General features: G+C 46.9%; 1 protein-coding gene across 1 annotated transcript; it reads left to right on the top strand.

The window, feature by feature from the left end:
• Window positions 1-13914: 13914 nt before the first annotated feature.
• LOC123447779 (subtilisin-like protease SBT1.7) lies at window positions 13915-17023 on the top strand. Its single transcript, XM_045124448.1, has one exon. The coding sequence runs from the start codon at window positions 14256-14258 to the stop codon at window positions 16572-16574; it is 2319 nt and encodes a 772-aa protein (XP_044980383.1). The 5' UTR covers window positions 13915-14255; the 3' UTR covers window positions 16575-17023.
• The last annotated feature ends 277 nt before the right edge of the window (window positions 17024-17300 follow it).

The raw sequence follows: 17300 nt of genomic DNA on the forward strand, positions 1-17300 counted from the left end.
ATTCTCTAGCACGCTATAAATTTTCATGCCATTCGGTGCCACGTAGCATATAATTTTACTGCTGTCAATATGCCTTCTGGTTGAAAATGACACTATCAAAAACAGTTGTTTTCTCTAAGTCTGAAACTGTGTGCGAGATGCCATTTTGTGAGTCCTTTTCCTAGTGATCCATGCTGCCATGTGATATGTCTCGAACGTATCTATAATTTTTGATGGTTTCATGCTATTATCTTGTCAAACTTTGGATGTTTTGCATGCCTTTTATTTATTTTTTGGGACTAACTTATTAACTCAGTGCCAAGTGCCAGTTCCTGTTTTTCCCATGTTTTTGACCCCTTTCAGAGGATTTTGAAATGGAGTCCAAACGGAAGAAAATCCCCGAAAAGATTTTTTCTAGGACGGAAGAAGATCGGGGAGCTTGGGAGCCAAGGCACGGGAGCCCCAGGGGCCCCACAAGCCCCCACCCCGCGGCCGGGGGGAGGCCACGCCATCCAGGCTTGTGGGCCCCCTGAGCGTCCCCTGACCTAGGGGTTGCGCCTATATATTCCCTAAAAATCCCAAAAAAATCAGGAGATCACAAAAGTACTTTTCTGCCGCCGCAAGCTTCTGTCTTCGCAAGATCCCATCTGGGGCACGTTCTGGTGCCCTGCCGGAGGGGAGATTTGTACACGGAGGTCTTCTTCATCAACACCATGACCTCTCCGATGATGCGTGAGTAGTTCACCATAGACCTACGGGTCCATAGCTAGTAACTAGATGGCTTCTTCTCTCTCTTGGATCTTCAATACAAAGTTCTCCATGATCTTCATGGAGATCTATCCGATGTAATCTTCTTTTGCGGTGTGTTTGTCGAGATCCAATGAACTGTGGATTTATGATCAGATTATCTATGAATCTTATTTGAGTTTCTTCTGATCTCTCTTATGCATGATTTCATATCCTTGTAATTCTCTTCGAGTTGTGGGTTTTGTCTGGACAACTAGATCTATGATTCTTGCAATGGGAGAAGTGCTTGGTTTTGGGTTCATCCATGCGGTGACCTCACCCAGTGACAGAAGGGGTAGAGAGGCATGCATCGTGTTGTTGCCATCAAGGGTAAAAAGATGGGGTTTTCATCATTGGTTTGAGATTATCCCTCGACATCATGTCATCTTGCTTAAAGCGTTACTCTGTTTGTCATGAACTCAATACAATAGATGCATGCTGGATAGCGGTCGATGTGTGGAGTAATAGTAGTAGATGCAGAAAGTATCGATCTACTTGTCTCGGACGTGATGCCTATATGTATGATCATTGCCTTAGATATCGTCATGACTTTGCGCGGTTCTATCAATTGCTCGACAGTAATTTGTTCACCCACCGTAATACTTGCTATTTTGAGAGAATCCTCTAGTGAACACTATGACCCCCAGGGTCTACTGCACACCATATTTTCAGCCTTACACTTTTTACTTCGTTGCACTTTGCACCTTCAGATCTCACTTTGCAAACAATCTTGAAGGGATTGACAACCCCTTTGAAGCGTTGGGTGCAAGCTTGTTTGTGTTTGCGCAGGTACTCTGGACTTCATGAGACCCTCCTTCTGGATCGATACCTTGGTTCTCAAACTGAGGGAAATACTTATTGCTCCTATGCTGCATCACCCTTTCCTCTTCAAGGGAAAAACCAACGCAAGCCCAGCCTCTGTCAACGTGTCAATTTCTGGCGCTGTTGTTTGTGGGATAGCAGAAGAATTTCTGGGGCCGTTGCCGGGGAGGAAGATCAAGTCAAGAACTCATCAAAGTAGGTGTCGCAAACTCATCCTTTGCATTTACTGTGTTTGCCAGTTGCCTCTCGTTTTCCTCTCCCCCACTTCACCAATTTTCCTTATTCGTTCGCCTTTTCGTTCGCCCTTTTTCTTGCCTGCTCTTTGTTTCCTTGTGTGCTTGCTTGCTTGCTGAACTCACCATGAACGAAAACACCAAACTTTGTGACTTCTCGAATACTAATAATAATGATTTTATTAGTACTCCGATTGCTCCCGCCACTAGTGCGGATTCATACAAAATCAATGGCGCTTTGCTGAATCTTGTTATGAAAGACCAATTCTCTGGCCTTCCTAGTGAAGATGTCGCATCCCATCTCAATACCTTCATTGAGCTTTGCGATATGCAAAAGAAAAAAGATGTGGATAATGACGTGATTAAATTGAAGCCTTTTCCTTTCTCGTTGCGAGATCGCGCAAAAACTTGGTTTTCTTCTTTGCCCAAAAATAGTATCGATTCTTGGGATAAGTGCAAAGATGCTTATATATCCAAGTATTTTCCGCCGGCTAAGATCATATCTCTCCGTAATTATATCATGAATTTCAAGAAACTTGATCATGAACATGTTGCACAAGCTTGGGAGAGAATGAAATTAATGATTAGAAATTGTCCCGCTCATGGCTTGAGCCTTGGGATGATTATTCAAATCTTTTACGCTGGCTTGAATTTCGCTTCTAGAAATATCTTGGACTCCGCCTCAGGTGGAACGTTCAGGAAATCACGTTAGGGTAAGCCACAAAGCTCTTAGACAACATCATGACAAACTACTCTCAATGGCACACTGAAAGGTCACCTACTAGTAAGAAGGTACACGTTATAGAATAAATTAACTCGTTGAGTGCTAAGATGGATGATTTAATGAATTTGGTTGCTAGTAGAAGTTCTCCTTTGGATCCTAATGATATGCCTTTGTATTCTTTGATTGAGAGTAGCAACGCTAGCTTGGACATTAATTTTTTTGGTAGGAATAACTTTGGCAACAACAATGCCTTTAGAGGAAACTATGTTCCTAGGCCTTTTCCTAGTAACTCCTCTAATAACTTTGGCAACTCCTACAACAATACTCATGGAAATTACAATAGATTACCCTCTGACCTAGAGAGTAATATCAAAGAGTTCATCAACTCTCAAAAGATTTTGAATGCGTCCATAGAGGAAAAACTACTCAAAATTGACGATTTGGCAAAGAGCATGGATAGAATTTCTTGTGATGTTGATGCTTTGAAAGTTAGATGTGCTCCTCCAAAAATCAACATGGATGGAACTTTGAAAGGTCTGCGTGTTTCCATGATTGAGAGCCAAGAAAGAACCACCCAAATTCGTGCTAGACATGAATGGCTTAAAAAGGCGTGTTCTCGTGATGAGAATCAAGAAGATCTTAAAGTGCTTGGTGTGACTCCCATTGAATCTTTGTTTTCTTGTGTCAAACCTAATGATTGTGGGGCTGCATATGAATCCACTTTGGTTGAAAAGTGCCCCCAATGATTCGGAGTCCATATATCTTGATGCTAAAAGCATTAAAAGTGGAGTAGAAGACGTTAAAACTTTGAGTAGTAATGAAATTACTACCGTGGATTTCAAGGAATTCAATTATGATAGTTGCTCCTTGATTGAATGCATTTATTTGATGCAATCCGTGTTGAACTCTCCACACGCTTATAGCCAAAACAAAGCCTTTACCGATCATGTCGTCGAAGCTATGATAAAATCTCTTGAAGAGAAACTTGAATTGGAAGTCTCTATCCCAAGAAAGCTTCATGATGAGTGGGAACCTACCATCAAAATCAAAATCAAAAACTATGAGTGCACTGCTTTGTGTGATTTGGGTGCTAGTGTTTCTGCGATTTCAAAGTCTTTATGCGATGTTCTTGGTTTTAATGAGATTGAAGAGTGTTCTCTTAATTTGCATCTTGCTGATTCTACTGTGAAGAAACCCATGGGAAGGATCAATGATGTTCTTATTATTGCAAATAGGAACTATGTACCCATGGATTTCATTGTGCTTGACATTGATTGCAATCCTACATGCCCTATTATTCTTGGTAGACCTTTCCTAAGGACTATTGGTGCTATCATCGATATAAAGGAAGGGAATATTAGATTTCAATTTCCTTGAAGGAAGGGCATGGAACATTTCCTAGAAAGAAAATAAGATTGCCTTATGAATCCATGATGAGGGCCACTTATGGTTTGCGTACCAAAGACGACGATACGTGATTCTATCGCTTTTATGCCTAGCTAAGGGCGTTAAACAATAGCGCTTGTTGAGATGGTTGCTTGTTTTGATGAAACTATGGTTAGTATCGGGGGGTACTAGCCATGGAAAAGTGCGAATACAGTAGCCCATCATCAATATAGATGGAATTCAGGTTTTCTACAGTACCAAAACAAGTGGTAGTTTGTTTTCCTGTACTAATGTTATCACAAGTTTCTGTTTAAGTTTTGTGTTGTGAAGTTTTCAAGTTTTGGGTGATGTTCTCATGGACAAAGAGACAAGGAGTGGAAAGAGCTCAAGCTTGGGGATGCCCAAGGCACCCCAAGCCAAATTCAAGGACACCAAGAAGCCTAAGCTTGGGGATGCCCCGGGAAGGCATCCCCTCTTTCGTCTTCAATCCATCGGTAACATTACTTGGAGCTATATTTTTATTCACCACATGATATGTGTTTTGCTTGGAACATCTTGTATCATAGGAGTATTTTATTTTTGTTGTGTCACAATCATCCTTGCTGCACACCTTTTTGAGAGAGAGAGAGAGAGACATGCACTCATCGTGATTTTGCTAGAATGCTCATAGTGCTTCACTTATATCTTTTGAGCTAGATACTTTTGCTCTAGTGCTTCACTTATATCTTTTGAGCTAGATACTTTTTCTCTAGTGCTTCACTTATATCTTTTGATCTAGATACTTTTGCTCTTGTGCTTCACTTATATCTTTTAGAGCACGGCGGTGCGTGATTTGGTAGTTGGCTTATGCTATGAAAGTAGTCCCGAATGTGCTAGGTACCCAAAGAGGATGCAAAAACCTCCATCTTCATGTACATTGAGTAGAAAGAGAAGTTTCGATTCCTCTCAATTAGTTTTGAAACATGGATTCGGTAATATTAAGAGTTATGTTAGTAGGGTGTTGTGAATCTAGAAATACTTGTGTTGGAGTTAGTGATTCCCGTAGCATGCACGTATGGTGAACCACTATGTTAGGAAGTCGGAGCATAATTGATCTATTGATTGTCATCCTTTGTGTTGAGGTCGGGATCGCGCGATGGTTTACACCTACCAACCCTTCCCCTCGGAGTATGCGTTTAGCACTTTGTTTCGATTACTAATAAAAACATTCGCAATAAGTATGTGAGTTCTTCATGACTAATGTGAGTCCATGGTATAGATGCACTTTCACCTTCCACCATTGCCAGCCTCTCTAGTGTCGGCAATTCTCACCGGTGCACAAACCCACAAAATTTCTTCCTCAAAACAGCCACCATATCTACCTACTATGGCATTTTCATAACCATTCCGAGATATATTGCCATTCAACTACCACTGTTCCGTCTCATGACTTGTGCCGTCACTATCATATTGCCGTTGCATGGTCGTAAGATAGATAGCGAGATGTTTCAACGTCATACGCCATGCTAGATCGTTGCACATCCCGGTACACTGTCGGAGGCATTTCCTATGGAGTCATCATCATTGTGATCTTTGAGCTGTGAGTAAATAAAAGTGTGATGATCATCATTATTCGAGCATTGTCCCATGTGAGGAAATAGAAAAAAATAATAAAAAAAGAGGCCAAAGAGCCCATAAACAGAAAAACAAAAAGAAAAGAGAAAAGAAAAAAAAGATCCCTAAGAGCCGAAATGAAAAAAAGAGAGAAAAGGAGAGAAGGGAAAATGCTACTATCTTTTTCCACACTTGTGCTTCATGTTAGCACCATGTTCTTCATGATTGAGAGCTTTTTGCTTTCTCATTACCATATGCTAGTGGGAATCTTCATTTTATAACTTGGCTTGTATATTCCAATGATGGGCTTCCTCAAAATTTCCCTAGGTCTTCGTGAGCAAGCAAGTTGGATGCACACCCACTAGTTTTCCTTTTGAGCTTTCACATACTTATAGCTCTAGTGCATCTCTTGTATGGCAATCCCTACTCATTCACATTGATATCTATTAATGGGCATCTCCATAGCCTATTGATACGCCGAGTCGGTGTGACCATCTCCTCCTTTTTTGTCTCACAACCACCACCACACTCTATTCCACCTATAGTGCTATATCCATGGCTCGCGCTCATGTATTGCATGATAGTTATAAAAAGTTTGAGAAAGTAAGAGTGCGAAAACAACTACTTGGCCAATTCCGGGGTTGTGCATGATTTACATTAGTTGTGTGAGGATGATGGAGCATAGCCAGACTATATGATTTTGTAGGGATAACTTTCTTTAGCCTTGTTATTTTGATAGTTCATGATTACTTTGCTAGTTTGCTTGAAGTATTATTGTTTTCATGTCAATAGCAAACTATTGCTTTGAATCTTACGGATCTGAACATTCATGCCACGTAAAAGAAGTTGCAAAGGACAACTATGCTAGGTCGTATTCCACCTCAAAAATTCATTCTTTATCACTTCCCTACTCGAGGACGAGCAGGAGTTAAGCTTGGGGATGCTTGATACATCTCCAACGTATCTATAATTTTTGATGGTTTCATGCTATTATCTTGCCAAACTTTGGATGTTTTGCATGCCTTTTATTTATGTTTTGGGACTAACTTATTAAATTAGTGCCATTTCCTGTTTTTTCCATGTTTTTGACCCCTTTCAGAGGATTTTGAAACGGAGTCCAAACGGAAGAAAATCCCCGAAAAGATTTTTTCAGGAACGGAAGAAGATCGGGGAGCTTGGGAGCCAAGGCAGGGGAGCCCCAGGGGCTCCACAAGCCCCCACCCCGCGGCCAGGGGGAGGCCACGCCATCCAGGCTTGTGGGCCCCCTGAGCGTCCCCTGACCTAGGGGTTGTGCCTATATATTCCCTAAAAATCTCAAAAAAATCAAGAGATCATCGGAAGTACTTTTCCGCCGCCGTAAGATCCCATCTAGGGCACGTTCTGGTGCCCTGCCGGAGGGGAGATTCGAACACGGAGGGCTTCTTCATCAACACCATGACCTCTCCGATGATGCGTGAGTAGTTCACCATAGACCTATGGGTCCATAGCTAGTAACTAGATGGCTTCTTCTCTCTCTTGGATCTTCAATACAAAGTTCTCCATGATCTTCATGGAGTTCTATCCGATGTAATCTTCTTTTGTGGTGTGTTTGTCGAGATCCGATGAATTGTGGATTTATGATCACATTATCTATGAATCTTATTTGAGTTTCTTCTAATCTCGCTTATGCATGATTTCATATCCTTGTAATTCTCTTCGAGTTGTGGGTTTTGTCTGGCCAACTAGATCTATGATTCTTGCAATGCGAGAAGTGCTTGGTTTTGGGTTCATACCATGCGGTGACCTCACCCAGTGACAGAAGGGGTAGCGAGGCACGCATCGTGTTGTTCCCATCAAGGGTAAAAAGATGGGGTTTTCATCATTGGTTTGAGATTATCCCTCGACATCATGTCATCTTGCTTAAAGGGTTTCTCTGTTCGTCATGAACTCAATACACTAGATGCATGCTGGATAGCGGTCGATGTGTGGAGTAATAATAGTAGATGCAGAAAGTATCGGTCTACTTGTCTCGGACGTGATGCCTATATGTATGATCATTGCCTTAGATATCGTCATGACTTTGCGCGGTTCTATCAATTGCTCGACAGTAATTTGTTCACCCACCGTAATACTTGCTATTTAGAGAGAAGCCTGTAGTGAACACTATGGCCCCCAGGGTCTACTCCACACCATATTTTCAGACTTACACTTTTTACTTCGTTGCACTTTCCGCCTTCAGATCTCACTTTGCAAACAATCTTGAAGGGATTGACAACCCCTTTGAAGCGTTGGGTGCAAGCTTGTTTGTCTTTGCGCAGGTACTCGACTTGACGAGACCCTCCTTTTTGATCGATACCTTGGTTCTCAAACTGAGGGACATACTTACTGCTCCTGTGCTGCATCACCCTTTCCTCTTGAAGGGAAAAACCAACGCAAGCCCAGCCTCTGTCAACGTGTCAATTTCTGGCGCTGTTGTCTGTGGGATAGCACCATGCTAGATGTTATTAGTACGATGTTGTAGTGCATCTTGACCACTACTATCTCAAGTCTTCTTTGAGCATTTTAGAATTATGTAGCTTGTTGTTTTAGGGTGTAGAATATGCCATGTTGTTGTTTTGGGCAGATTGTAGCTATTTCTTGTTTAGCTTGTAGTTGTTGAATCGTTGCTCCGTTTTGATTGTGTCCTATATGGAACTTGCTTAGAATATCGTGTAGCTTCATATTATCTTGCTGCCTGGATGCTTTGGAATGCTTGTGACTGTCATTGCCCACATATTGCATTCATGGCATCATATCTTGCGGTGATCGTATCTTTTGAACCGTAGCTCCGTTGGAGATGTTCCATATATGTAAATGGACTAGTTCGACGTGTAGTATCACGTGAACCTCTTTATTTTACTATTTAACAAATACTAAAACATGTTAGTTCAGATCTGGTCAGAATTCTAATTTAACGTGTGGGGTCATCTTGGAGATGCTATATGTCGTTTCCGACCTCATTTAAAATGCCTAGATAGGTAGCTTAATTACGCTTCACCTCTTACCATGTTTAACCAACATTTAATATTGTCATGTACCTAATCGAGAGCGAACTAAATAATTAAACGTGAAGCTCTGTCAATATGCATCTCGTTGCATACTGAGCTTCACTTAACGTGTATTGTTTGGTTGTTGTGGATTGCCATGCCATGCTTTGCATATTTGAAACTGATAGTGCATCATACGTGAATTGCATCATGTCATGCATGTGCCGTGGTGAATATCTGTGTTGATGCTTGTTTCGGTTTGCTCCGTCTCGATAGAGTTCCGCAAGCGTGTCGGAATGTGAGGACCCGTTCGACTACGTCGGTTCGTCTGCTTCATGGAGTTGTTCTTCTTCCAAGTTGGATCTCAGGCAAGGTGATCATTTCCCTAGATATCATTACTATCTTTTCCATGCTAGTTGTTTTGTTCTACCGTTATATCTCGCTGCCTACCACATGTTAAATATCAGCCCCACAACATTGCCATGAAAACCTTCAACCTGATCACAACCTAGCAAACCACTGATTGGCTATGTTACCGCTTGCTTAACCATGTGTTAGCGTTGCTAGTTGGAGGTGTAGTTGCTTCCATGTGTTAACATGGGTTCCTTGTTATATCACCCTATTAATTGCTATATAATTTAATGCACCTATATACTTGGTAAAAGGTGGAAGGCTCAGCCTTCTAGCCTGCTGTTTTGTTCCACTTGGTGCCCTAGTTTCGGCTACCGGTGTTATGTTTCATAAATGAGCGCTCCTAACATGCTTGGGGTTGTTATGGGGACCCCCTACATTCTCGTTTTGGGATAAAGCTCGTCTAGCAAGGCCCAACATTGGTACTATATTTGCCCAACATAATAATTCTGTTAATACTGAAAAACATAGGGAGTTAGCGCTACCCGAGGAGTAATTCAACATAATACAGGGGGGACAGTGCTGATGGTGTTGGTCCCAAACGGGCAGACTGCGGGGCCACCGTGGGGAAACCCAAGGTTTGTTTTTTCTGGTAGCTTTCCCATCCGGTCGTGTCCTGAGAACGAGATACGCAGCTTCTATCGGGTTCGTCGACACGTCGGGCGGCCTTGCTGGACTTGCTTTCCCTTTATCGAGCGTCTCGTGCGAGGGATTCCGAGGATACTTCGGGCTATCTCGAGGTTGAGGTTTTTCAATAGGAACCTGAGGAGATCACGGGTTTCCCTGATCGAGGTCATGCCGTCGCAGCGTGTGATAGTTTGTGATGGACTAGTTGGAGCACCCCTACAGGGTTAAATCTTCCGAAAAGCCGTGCCCACGGTTATGTGGCAACGTGGATTTTTTTTAACATCCGGTTCTAGAAAACTTGACGTAAGTTTAATTAAAATATACCAACTGAGTGCGTAACCGTGATTGTCTCTTTCGTGAGCTCCTTCTCCGATCGAGAACACAGTGGGGTTATGCCTGACGTAAGTAGGTGTTTAGGATCATTCATTTGATCACCAGTAGATCACGTCCGTTATGCGTAGATCTTCCCCCTCTTTTATTCTTGTACTCGTAAGTTAGCCACCTCAAATAAATGTTTAGTCGCTCGCTGCAGCCTCACCACCTAACCATACCTCACCCATTAAGCTTTGCTAGTCTTGATACCTTTGGAAATGAGATTGTTGAGTCCTATGTGGCTCACAGATTACTATAACACCAGTTGCAGGTACAGGTAAGGTGATATTATGACGTGAGCGCAATGATTGTGCTTTTGGAGTTTCTTCTTCTTCATCGATCTAGGATGGGTTCCAGGCCGGCAGCCTGGGATAGCAAGGATGGATGTTGTTCTTTTATGGTTTGTTTTCGTCCGTAGACGGACCCTGCTCTTCTTCATGATGATTGTATGAATTGTATTGATGTGACTCTGATGTAGCTTGTGGCGAGCGTAAGCCAATTCCTTATACTCATCTTTTTAGTACATGTACTTGTAACGATATCCATTCTTACGAAACGATGATATGTGTTTCTATCCATGTCGAGGCCCTCACGCCAAAATAAGGATAGGAACGCATCTTGGGTGTTACATGAGGGCTGCAGCAACACAAGCCACGACGTAGCCTCTCCCTCTTCCTCTAGATCGTACCCTCTTCTAGATTTTCTGGTAGTGCTTGGCGAAGCCCTGCCAGGACAGCTACACCACCACCACCGGCACGCCGTCGCATTGCCGTGGAACTCATATACCACTCCGCCCTCGCTTGCTGGATCGAAGAGGTGGAGATGTCATTGAGGTGTACGTGTGCTGAATGCGGAGGTGTCGTCCGTTCGACGCTCGATCGCGAGTTCGTGGGACGCATCGTGATTGGATTGCGAATACTTACCACTACATCAACCATGTTCTTTAACGCTTCCGCTAAACGATCTAGAAGGGTATGTAGATACAATCTCTCCTCTCGTAGATGTGCATCTCCTAGAGTGATCTTGGTGAGCGTAGGAAATTTTTTATTTCACTTGCAACATTCTCCGACAGGCTGAGGGGGGATCTTACGGAAGAGGATGAGGTCCCCCGAATGTGTCGACGAGGGAGGCGTAGGTGACCTGGTAGATGGAGAGGTCGAGGGAGGCATCCCACTTGGCGTCTAGGTCGTACCATGGCAGGATCCTTGACCTGGGGACGGGGACGGCTTCGGCGGTGCAAGAATATGGGGTGGTGTTTGTGGCAGTGAGAAAGATGAGGAGGGGACTACGCATATGGACGACACAAGATAGGGGAGTGGTGGATGTGGATAGGTGAGGCTTGTTCGACGTTGGCACCGGTGCCGCGCATCGAGTGGTGGAGGCTGAGGGAACAACGAGAGAGAATGGGAATTAGGGTTACATGGGTTCTTGCCGCTTGATATTTTTGGTGTGGGCGCGGGGATGGAAATTTGTGGGTCAGGTTCAAGAAACGCTAACACTTTTTTTGTCGAGACGAACCGCGGAAACATAATGTATGGGTAAATGTGGTATATGCCGACACATTTTACGTCGGTGGACATCAAGCCATCGCCGATAGATAATTTGTCAAAAGCCTACATAACACAGAGAATCGGTGTGTCAGTATAGTTTGAGACAAAAAAGTGTCGGCGTTGTGGACTTATGCCAACAGATGCATGTCGGTAGTGTGGTGTCGTGGTGTAGTGTATGTTGTTGCTTCTCTTAGTGGTGTCATGTGAACGTTGACTACACGACACTTCACCATGTTATGGGCCTAAGGAAGGCATTATGAATTAATAAGTAGATGATCGGTTGCGAGAGCGATAGAAGCTTAAACCCCAGTTTATTCATTACTTCATAAGGGACTGATTTGGATCCACACGTTTCATGCTATGGTTAGGTTAATCTTAATACTTCTTTCGTAGTTGCGGATGCTTGCGAGAGATGGAAATCATAAGTAGGTTGCTTGTTCAAGTAAGAACATCATCTTAGCATCATTCCACCGACATATCAAATTATCAAAGTAACAAACGGGAATCAACTCAACATTATTAGCGTGACTAGACAGAAATTCCCATGTGCCTCCGGGAGCGTTTGCTTCATATAATAGTACTTTCAGACATGTCCTTTGCTATAAAAAAGATTGACCTATCTTTCTGCACACTTGTTACTATTGTTACTTGTTATGAATTATCTTGCTACAAAGCTATATATCACTATTACTCACAACACTTGCAGAGAACCCCTTGCTGAAAACTACTTATCATTTCCTTGTGCTCCTCGTTGGGTTCGATACTCTTACTTATCGAAAGGACTACGATTGATACCCTATATTTGTGGGTCATTAGCTCCCAACTTCAAAAGCTTCATCCATTGGATTTTGCCCAAACGTACTACCAAACCACTAGCTCTAAGCCAATGCTAACCACATTCTCATGTGTTGTCGTCGGCCACCTTGTGCCGCAACTATGTCGATTTGACTTCGGCATATTGGTTGCGCCATCACCTTGTTAAGCCTATCTACCCCCTCACGTTGGTTTGAGGGGGGGGGGGCTCCAGCATCAAGAGGCTTGATGCATGTGCAACAATTGATAAGTTGGTCTCTATCTTTATCTTGTTGTTTCGGGATCTCGACTTGGTCTCGAGGATTTTCAAATTATGGGTACGGTTTGCCCCATCACCCTCGTCCTCGACAATTATATTGTATAAAATGACACAACATATCATCAACTGTCACAAAGTATCTGATTCCCACATCATTGCAGCTCCATGAACAATTTCCTAACGAGCTTGAAGCACTCTAAATGTCCTCTACACATCCTTCCTAGATGCTTCTTGTATTGATGCAAAGTGGTTTTGTTTGTTACCTCGGGGATCATATATGGTCTTTACAAATGTGGCCAACTAAGGATGGATACCATCGACAAGGTAGTACCGCATGTTGTACTCGCGATTGTTGACAATGTAGTTGCACGGCGATGATTTCATTACGAAGTCCCCTAAACAAGGAAGATCATTGAAGCACACTGGTTTCGTTGTGAGAACCAGGCATTTGAACGAAAACATGCAAATTCCACAAATCATGTGATGCTACTGTTGCGAGTGTGATGGTTGCCTCTTTGGTGTGACCTTGGTACATCTGAGGCAACTCTTTGAAACAATTTTTTTATTATCAATGCATGCAAACAATTGAACCGAGCATACTTGAAAAACCTCTAGTCTCTTGAATAGCCGACATCCTTTTTTATCCTGCACATTGACCCTCTTATATAGTCTGTCAATGCATGCAATCAATTTAACAGGACATACCTTAAAACCTATAGATGCTGTTAAACGCATATAAAATAACATCAGAACAAAAAAAACCAAAAAGATAACGTTCACACATGTGGGTGTTTGCAAACCGCACACACGCATGAATTGTCGTCCGTTTGTTGTTGTACAAATCTTGATAATTTTTGATAATTTTTTATGCCACGTAGGAAGGGGTTGGTGTGTGAGAGTTTATCAGTTTGCCCACACGTCTGTTTCGCACACACAGAGCTCGCGGCCGTCACACGTGCGGCAGCTATCACGACTCAAGAAAAAAGCTGCCTAAAAAAACACCCAAAATGAAGGAGGATTTAGTGGAATGTTTCGACGAGTCTCGTTCCACAATCCGCCGTCCATAATCCGAGGAGAATCACAGTCACACACATCGTCACTAGCTAAAACTTAGCCGACAGCCGAGGATGCTTTGATTCCTCGCGGAGAGAATCCTCCGGTCCAGACACCGCAAGCTCGCGTACACCGAACGCCTCAGGAAAAAAGCAGGCAGAGACACAGCCAGGGCCAGGTCGGCCGACTGACAGTGGCGGGCAAAGTCCCAAAGTTGGCGAAGAAAACAAATCCATGTGACCCCCTTCGTCCCACCCTCTCCCCCGTGCGTGCGTGCGCCCACATACACTTTTCCTTCTGATGATAAATATACGGATGCCGCTCACACTCACCATCTTTCACTCCTCCTTAATTTCCATCCATCCACACTTACCCTTAACCACACAGAAACTCCATCTCCTCTTCTTGTACCACGCACCAGACCAACCAACTGTCCATCTTTTGCCCACACTCTTCCAATCATGTCTTAATCAGTAAGGCTACCACGCTTATATATATACCCACACGTAATTGTAGTGGCTACGAGCTAGCTGGCTAAGCTTCGTCGTAACACCACCACGGCCCATTCGTTTCGTTTACCGTCCACGCACGGCGGCGGCGGCGGATATTCGTACTGCTGCCGGTGCAGTGACAGCTGACACGATGCTGATGAGGCGGCTGCTGCTGCTGGTGGTGGTGGCGCTCGCCGTGGCGGCGGCGGCCCCGGCGGAGGGGGTGACGGAGCAGCGCGCCACGTACATAGTCCACATGGCTAAGTCTGCCATGCCGGCCGAGTACGCCGACCACGGCGAGTGGTACGGCGCCTCGCTGCGCTCGGTGTCTGCCGGTGGCGCCCCCGCTGCCAAGATGCTGTACGCCTACGACACCGTCCTGCACGGCTTCTCGGCGCGGCTCACTGAGCAAGAGGCGAGTGACATGGCCGGCATGGAGGGTGTCCTGGCCGTGAACCCCGAGACGCGGTACGAGCTGCACACCACGCGGACGCCGGAGTTCTTGGGGCTCGCCGGGAACGAGGGCCTGTTCCCGCAGTCTGGTACGGCGGGCGACGTCGTCGTCGGGGTGCTCGACACTGGCGTGTGGCCTGAGAGCAAGAGCTACGACGACGCGGGGCTCGGCGAGGTGCCGTCGTCGTGGAAGGGCACGTGCATGGCCGGCGCCGACTTCAACTCCTCGGCCTGCAACCGGAAGCTCATCGGCGCGCGGTTCTTCAACCGGGGATACGAGGCGGCGATGGGGCCCATGGACACGAGCAGGGAGTCGCGCTCCCCGCGCGACGACGACGGGCACGGGACGCACACGTCATCCACCGCCGCCGGCGCGGCTGTCGCCGACGCTGACCTGTTCGGGTTTGCGTCGGGCACGGCGCGCGGCATGGCGCCCAAGGCGCGCGTGGCCGTGTACAAGGTGTGCTGGCTTGGCGGCTGCTTCAGCTCCGACATCCTCGCCGGCATGGACGCCGCCGTCGCCGACGGCTGCGGCGTGCTCTCGCTCTCGCTCGGCGGCGGCTCCGCCGACTACGCGCGCGACAGCGTCGCCATCGGCGCGTTCGCCGCGATGGAGCAGAACGTCCTGGTGTCGTGCTCCGCCGGGAACGCCGGGCCCGGGAGCTCGACGCTCTCCAACGTGGCGCCTTGGATCACCACCGTGGGCGCGGGCACCCTCGACCGCGACTTCCCGGCGTACGTCCTCCTCGGGAACGGCAAGAACTACACCGGCGTGTCCCTCTACGCCGGGAAGGCTCCCCCGACCACCCCGACCCCCCTCATCTACGCGGGTAACGCCTCCAACTCCACCAGCGGCAACCTATGCATGCCAGGGACCCTCTCGCCGGAGAAGGTGCAAGGGAAGATCGTGGTCTGCGACCGCGGCATCAGCGCGCGTGTCCAGAAGGGCTTCGTTGTGCGCGACGCTGGAGGAGCCGGCATGGTGCTCGCCAACACCGCCGCCAATGGGCAGGAGCTCGTCGCCGACGCCCACCTCCTCCCCGCGGCCGGCGTGGGTGAAAAGGAAGGTTCCGCGATAAAGTCTTACATAGCATCGGCAGCCAAGCCCACGGCAACGATTGTGATCGCCGGGACACAGGTGAACGTGCGCCCCTCACCGTTGGTGGCAGCGTTCTCGTCGCGCGGGCCAAACATGATCACGCCGGAGATCCTCAAGCCGGACATCATCGGGCCGGGGGTCAACATCCTGGCGGCGTGGACGGGCAAGGCGGGGCCGACGGGTCTCGCCGCAGACACGCGCCGCGTCAGCTTCAACATCATCTCCGGCACATCCATGTCGTGCCCGCACGTGAGCGGCCTCGCGGCGCTGCTCCGGAGCGCGCACCCGGAGTGGAGCCCCGCCGCCGTGCGCTCGGCGCTCATGACGACCGCCTACTCCACGTACACCGGCGGGGCCGGGTCGCCCATCCTCGACGCGGCGACCGGCGCGGCCGCCACGCCGTTCGACTACGGCGCCGGGCACGTGGACCCGACGCGCGCGGTGGAGCCGGGGCTCGTCTACGACCTCGGCACCGGCGACTACGTGGACTTCCTGTGCGCGCTCAAGTACACGCCTAACATGATCGCCGCGCTGGCGCGGAGCAAGGCCTACGGGTGCGCCGCGAACAAGACCTACTCCGTCTCCAACCTCAACTACCCGTCCTTTTCCGTGGCATACTCCACGGCGAACGGCGAGGCCGGGGACTCCGGCGCCACCACGGTGACGCACACGCGCACGCTCACCAACGTGGGCGCGGCGGGCACGTACAAGGTGGACGCCTCGGTGTCCATGTCCGGGGTGACCGTCGACGTGAAGCCGACGGAGCTGGAGTTCACGGCGATCGGCGAGAAGAAGAGCTACACGGTGAGCTTCACGGCGGCCAAGTCGCAGCCGTCGGGCACCGCCGGGTTCGGCCGGCTGGTGTGGTCGGACGGTAAGCACACCGTGGCGAGTCCGATAGCGTTAACTTGGACATGATTCGACAGGCGCGCCCAAAACGGCCCAAGCCGAGCGCCAACTGCTGACACCGCTGCTGGTGCGGCCAAAGGGGTTCAGTGTGTAAAATTGGGGGGATTCAGGGGAGGAAAAGGATGAAATTTGGTGGTATCTCTCAAATATCTCAAAGTGTCAATAAGGCCCAATCATAACTTTTAGATTGTGATTTGGGGGAGAAATGGTGATGATGGAAAGGGATTGGGTGATGGGTATTCTTGCTTTCTTGGAACCACATTATCAGTCTTGGGTAGTTGGATTGGGTCCTGAGTTGGATCAGATTGTAGCTTTGCAAGGGCAGTTCCACTGTGGAAGGATGGAACTTGCAGGGATTATCAGTCCAGTCAGCAATCTCTCCCTTGTAAAATGTTCCCTCTAAATTATTCTTTGTCCCATTATCAATCAATGAATGAATGAATCATCTTTTCTTTTAAGATAAAGGATTGAGTGAAGATAAAAGAAACGAAGAGATGGTTGGTGCTGCAGGAAAGCATATTTGAGCTCCATACACTTGGAACTTGCGGCATTAAACTTTTCATTTCTATATTAGGCGCATATAATGCATGGATCCTGCATGACAGACATCTAACCCTAATCACTGTGCTTTATACCGTGAAACAAGTTGTGTAAGCTAAAGAGAGGCAGGAGCAGGGCACGGCAGGGAGGGTGTGAAAGTTGAAAAGAAGGCGAATAAAAGCTGCACGGCTGGGC

The sequence above is a fragment of the Hordeum vulgare genome, chromosome 4H, assembly GCF_904849725.1.
Source record: "Hordeum vulgare subsp. vulgare chromosome 4H, MorexV3_pseudomolecules_assembly, whole genome shotgun sequence".
NCBI lineage: Eukaryota > Viridiplantae > Streptophyta > Magnoliopsida > Poales > Poaceae > Hordeum > Hordeum vulgare.

What these genes read in the sequence shown, in the direction of transcription:
- LOC123447779 (XM_045124448.1), top strand. Translation starts at nt 14,256, where the DNA reads ATGCTGATGAGGCGGCTGCTGCTGCTGGTGGTGGTGGCGCTCGCCGTG.